This window comes from Hakea prostrata, chromosome 5, assembly GCF_041222555.1.
Source record: "Hakea prostrata isolate BN-2017 chromosome 5, UWA_Hpros_2, whole genome shotgun sequence".
Lineage (NCBI taxonomy): Eukaryota > Viridiplantae > Streptophyta > Magnoliopsida > Proteales > Proteaceae > Hakea > Hakea prostrata.
The window spans coordinates 212,297-218,186 of NC_142604.1; the positions used below are offsets into that span (position 1 = coordinate 212,297).

The 5,890-nt window shown below is 40.2% G+C and overlaps 1 protein-coding gene across 2 annotated transcripts; it reads left to right on the forward strand.

Moving 5' to 3' along the window:
• The first annotated feature begins 272 nt into the window (after positions 1–272).
• Positions 273–5,649, forward strand: LOC149014235 (ATP binding microtubule motor family protein). 2 transcript variants are annotated; one of them, XM_089156361.1, is made up of 7 exons: positions 273–1,433; positions 1,666–1,939; positions 2,401–2,451; positions 2,543–2,635; positions 3,505–3,870; positions 3,952–4,644; positions 5,106–5,649. In XM_089156361.1, exons 1-7 carry the CDS (start codon positions 625–627, stop codon positions 5,214–5,216), a joined length of 2,397 nt encoding a protein of 798 aa, XP_089012487.1. In that variant the 5' UTR covers positions 273–624; the 3' UTR covers positions 5,217–5,649. The 2 variants fall into 2 exon arrangements, with proteins under 2 accessions (XP_089012487.1, XP_089012488.1); XM_089156362.1 differs by having other exon boundaries at positions 5,172–5,646.
• Positions 5,650–5,890: the final 241 nt, after the last annotated feature.

The following is a 5,890-nucleotide window of genomic DNA, read 5'->3' on the forward strand; positions in this document are numbered from 1 at the left end:
TGGGGTCCACCATCACTTTCGGGTGCTCAGCCAATGAGGAGAAGTCAGGATTAAAGAATCAAAATATCCTAATTTTAATAGGAGTTTATCACCAGATCAACCAGAAAAAGCCAATTTATAACTTTCTTTAATAAAAAAAATGATTATGAAAAGAATAGATAGTGGGGACCACATACAAAATAAATTTGACCGTTTGGCACTGACACGTTTTGACCGTTATAAACACCTTCCAGGATTTCAAAATGTCTCTTCCCTCCCTTCGTTACCAGCCGTCAATTTCACCTTATCATCCTACGGCCCACCTTTCCTCTGAAACTAACTTCCCCATTTCCCTTCAACCTCCTCTCTTTCTCACCCGTTTGACCTCCGTTGCTGCTGCTGCTTTGCTACTACTTCCAGTGCGGGGTTCTCTCTTCTTTGACCTCTCGAAATCAAATTCTTGACTTGTTTTCCTGGTTTTACCTGAGAGATCTTTCATTTCTTGGCATTTTTTTATATTATTCTGTCAGTTTGGCCATCTGAGTCTTGAGCAGAAATCCATGGCTTCTGTTGTAGAGGATGTTTGAACAAATTAGCTTTCTTTTGTGTACATAGGTGTTTCTTTAGTTTTTCTTTCTTTCTAGAATGCCCGTTTCAACACGTTCACAGATCTTCAGTAATGAAGATGATTCGACTGCAACAACCCAGCGAGCACGATCCAGGACCCATCAAGAAGATCCATCTCCGCTGAGGAACCCACATCATAGGTTGAAGGAGAAGATGAAAGCTCTCACACTCTTGTACGAGCAGCACAAAGCGGCTGCTACTTTACAGAAGACCCAATCTGAGAGAACAGAAGACAACCGCTTCTTATCCCATCCAGGCGTCAATCTTTTAGGTTCTGATAAAGACCAGAAAGAGCAGAAAGAACAGAAACCCTGTTCAGCAATGAGAGAGAACATGATACTACCCAATTCAACTGTCACAAGGACTTTCGTGTTGCCACCGCCGAATGTCTCCAACATTTCTGAAGATTCCAAAGAGAATATGGCGATGGGAGGTACTGATCGGATTGTGGGTTTTACTTGCCCTAGGAAGGAGATGGATTCGACAACTAAAGTGGTGAGAAAGCTTTCCATGGGAGGTTTGGCTCCTCAATCGGAACCGAGAGACCTTGGAAGGACTAAAACAGCTCAAGAATTAGAGACCATTTCTGCGAAATCTGGGATTGGTAGCCGTATTCTTGTTTTTGTTAGGCTTAGACCCATGGCAAAGAAAGAGAAAGAAGCTGGTTCACGGTGTTGTGTTCGGATTGTTAACCAGAGAGATGTTTATCTTACAGAATTTGCATCTGAGGTGGATTACCTCCGGTTGAAGAGACTAAGGGGACGCCATTTTACCTTCGATGCTTCATTCCCAGATTCTACCACCCAACAGGAAGTTTACTCAAAAACGTGAGTTTTCCTTATATGCTCTGTTTGCAATTAATTTTTGCAGAAAGATTAAACCTTTACTATTTGTTGCTTCAGTTCACTGTTACTCTTTCCATATCAAGGGCCAAAATCTCTACGAATATTCAAAAATGCTTCCAACTTCTGCCCTGATCTTCATTTTCATACTCTTGTAATATTTAGGTAAAGCCTGCCAGGAAAATTAATAGAAGTTGTTGCCTATTTGTATGTGCAGGACAGCTGAGCTTGTTGAAGCAGTGTTACAAGGGAGGAATGGGTCAGTATTCTGCTATGGAGCCACAGGAGCTGGAAAGACTTATACGATGCTTGGAACAGTTGAGAACCCAGGGGTGATGGTTTTGGCAATTAAGGATCTTTTTGCTAAAATTCGTCAAAGGAGTTGTGATGGTAACCACGTGGTTCAGCTTTCTTACCTAGAGGTCTATAATGAAACAGTAAGGGATCTGCTCTCCCCTGGAAGGCCTTTGGTTCTTAGAGAAGATAAGCAGGTATTCCTTTTATCTTAATATCACTTTCATTTGAACAAAACAAGTATCACTTTCCTTCGAACAAAACAAGTATCACTTTCCTTGTTAAGTCATGGTTATTTCAGTAAGGCAGTTAAGCATCATATTAGTTTAGTTATCTACTTTAGTGTATTTTGGTGATAGAAGAAGTCTTCATAGGCAAGTGTTTCAAAGCCTGAAGCAATACCAGTAATCTTTGTTTAAGATTTTCGAGCTTATCTTATGATTTGACTATGGATAATTGAAAATGTTGCCAGAAATCTAAATCAAGATACATATCCTCTTTTGTCTTACCAACCCACCCTATGGTTTGGTTTGGATGCCTTGGGATGTCTAAAATCAAGAGAGGCAAAATGGGATTCCCTTTTTTCCCTTGACATGTTGATTTAAAGTCACAGTTTTGGATCATGGACTCTGAAGCAAAACTATTCTTACTGCATCAGGGAATCATGGCAGCAGGACTCACTCAATACCGAGCTTACTCAACAGATGAGGTACTTCTTCCGCTCAAATTTTTCATGTCAATGCTGACTGATCTAATGTCAAAAGTAACAGGATGGAGATTTTTGTGTTGTGTTATGACAGGTAATGGCATTACTTCAGCGTGGAAACCAAAACCGGACAACTGAACCAACTCGAGTGAACGAAACATCTTCTCGTTCTCATGCTATCCTGCAGGTAATTTCAAAGGCTAACCTTGAAGTAAGCCAACTTCTTTGTTCACATTGTACAAGATTTAAGGTTGAAAAAGGGTATACATTCATTATTAAAGAGAGCTACCATTCAAATCGACAACCACCCTGTGGTTTTAGTAAGAAAGGATTTGATGTTACACGTTTGGATCCAAGATCTGCTTCATCAATTCCAAGATCTCATTCCCTCAGAGCCACTATGATATTCAATTGACAAGTACCTAATGTTATTAAAGTCCTGCTTATAGAATATCTTAGTAGTGAAGTTCATAATATGAATTTGTATGTCATCCTGCTGGCACTCTTTTAACTCAGAAGTAATGCTCATACTCTGTGATTTGTAGGTCATCCCTCTGATTATCTTATCAGTTATCGTGTGGTCATTTTGAAATTTTAATAGAATGTGCCTTATGAAAAGAAAAATGGTTTGACAGTTTATCATCTTATGTTGGTTCCCATTATGTGCATCTGGTGTTTGGTTATTTAAGTGAAATAAAACTGTGTTCTAAAAGAGCCAGCCAGCCATTTCCACACAAGAGCTTTGGGTACTTTTATAGTCTTTGCTCCTTACAAAGTAACTCAGCTGAACATCACTTCAAAGTAAACTGAATCTTCAAGTGGATTGGTTGTAAAATGTTGTGATAAACATAATTCTGGTCTTGAATAGCGTATCTAAATGACCAAGAAAATATGTACTGATATGCTGAAAACAAGAAGTTTGTGAAAAGAAATAGAGTGAACATAAAAATATTAGTAGTTGTTTCTCATGGACATATTTTGGTATTTGATAAGGTGGTTTTTGTTTTTTCTCTACTTTGTAAGTTTTACATGTCATCTTGGCTATATGACATTTAGGTCATGGTAGAATACCGAGTGAAAGATGCTGCCATGAACATTGCCAATAGAGTGGGAAAGCTTTCATTGATTGATCTTGCTGGATCCGAGAGAGCTCTTGCAACCGATCAGCGAACTCTGAGGTCCATTGAGGGTGCAAACATAAACCGTTCTCTTCTTGCACTTAGCAGCTGCATCAATGCCCTTGTTGAAGGCAAGAAACATATCCCTTACCGTAATTCTAAGCTTACCCAACTCCTTAAGGACTCTTTAGGGGGAGCATGCAACACTGTCATGATTGCCAATATAAGCCCAAGCAATCTTTCATTTGGTGAGACACAAAACACCCTTCACTGGGCTGATCGTGCCAAGGAGATTCGAACAAAGGTTCTCCTTTTAACCTTCTAGTGTCATTGTATGCTTCATTATTGTGATAATAAAGCAATTGAAAATCGTTCCCTAATGCAGGCATGTCAAGCAAATGAAGAGCCACCTCAAGTACCAGAATTGGAGACTGATCAGACAAAGCTTATACTTCAATTACAGAAAGAGAACCGTGAGCTGAGAGTACTACTGGCCAGCCAACAACAGAAGCTACTAGCTGCCAAAGCACAGTCCTTGGCAGCAAACTCACCTCCAACTCCCTCATCAGTCAATACACTTCTGTCTCCGCCACCGTCTTCAGGTCAACCAAATGAGAAACGACGACCCAGATCCTCCATCTTAGCAGGGAATTGCTTCAGCACCCCAGTGTCTAAAAGGAGAGGAGCTGATGAGCCAGTCCGGGAGCTCCAGAAAACTGTAAAGGCATTGGAGACTGAAATTGAGAGGATGAAGAAGGAGCACCTTCTACAGCTAAAACAGAAAGATGATTTCATCCATGAACTGTCACGGAAGTGCATGCATCCACCACATGGAGCGGGAGTGGATGGAAAGAAGAGGATAGTGACAAGGGCCAGCTTAAAACCAAAGGAATCAAATGAAGGTGAGTTGAAGAGCCCAAGTTACCGTTTTCTATCCCCAGCGCCAGCGGCTAAGAAACGGACCTTCTGGGATATAACCACAGCCAACAGCCCATCAGTTACAAAGTTGAACAGCAGAAAAACTAGAAGCCATATTGCCAGTGGACCTCCACCAGCAGCTCCTTCAATGCTCCTCCAGGTACAGTGAATTCTTTTTTCTCTCCTTTTCCTTCAGTTTCTGGAAAATGCTTGGACAACTAGTATCACAAAATCATCAAGATTGTTTGCTGTAATTATGTGCCTATCCCCTAACATTTAAATTGATTTATGGCCAATCTATTGATCCGACCGGACCCATCAAGATTGTTTGCTCCATTTGTAATGGCTTGCTTCAATGTCCTTACCAGTGTGTCTTTAGAATGTGAACCCAAATTATTTGTGGATGGATGGATGCTTTGGTTCTCTTCAACATGAAGAACAGGACTTGTTTTTATTGTCATTCACAGTGAAAAAAAATACTACAAAGAGAAAACAATATAGCCCATCACACTGTATAAAACAACACCCTCTTCTCCTCCCCCCACCACCAAGCCCAGCTGATATCCCCGAGCACTCTTTTGTCTCTATGTATGTGAATTCTTTTTTCTGCAACTGATGCAGCTTGCGTATCCATGTTTCTGCTTTCTTTTGATGTTTGCACCGCATGTCATCAATTGCATCCTTCAGCCAGGATTTGCGCGCCAATTGCCTGAACCTCAAAAAAAGCGATGAAAGATGACAAAGAGGAAGATGACCAGTGTTTTTGTTTCGTTGTCGTCCTCTTCATGCTCAAGCTGGTGGTCTCAGATGGAAACAGAAAGAATTTCTTCATGCTCAAGCTGCCACCTGACTTTGTATTTCTAATTTGTAAATCCAAGAAACTAAATAAGGGTGTTTATTATTTATTCTCGTGTAATTTTTCTCATTACCATTCAAACTTCAAAGTGCCATTCCATTATTTCTCTGGTATGTTAATTTTCTTCATGAAAATAACCTACTCTATCAAGAGCAGAGAATTTATTATCATCTTTATCAATAAATGATACCCATGAGTTTGGTGGGTAGAATTAAGGACAAGGAGGATTACTGGATTATTTTGAATTTCATCGAGACAATCCAATTTCGTACTTATTCTACTGCAGGAAGTTGAAAGGTTAGCCATTTTCTTGAACCATCCATGCACACATTCACACTATGGCAACCCCCAAGATCCCCTACCTGGTCTGTGAATCCCCAACAGGGAAAGGAACCAAACTCATATTTCCTACACCTTTCTAGGTTTTAGGATGATCTTTGGACTGGGGGTGTGAATGGACCGGATTTGGATAATAATGGGATAGTTGTTTTTTAAGAAGATTATTTTAAATGGGCACGAATACAAATTGCATACAAGTTTTTGACTACCT

Coding starts and splice junctions, on each gene's coding strand:
- LOC149014235 (XM_089156361.1), top strand. CDS start 625: ATGCCCGTTTCAACACGTTCACAGATCTTCAGTAATGAAGATGATTCG. Junction 3,871..3,951: donor CCAAGGAGATTCGAACAAAG/GTTCTCCTTTTA, acceptor TCCCTAATGCAG/GCATGTCAAGCAAATGAAGA. Junction 4,645..5,105: donor CTCCTTCAATGCTCCTCCAG/GTACAGTGAATT, acceptor CAACTGATGCAG/CTTGCGTATCCATGTTTCTG.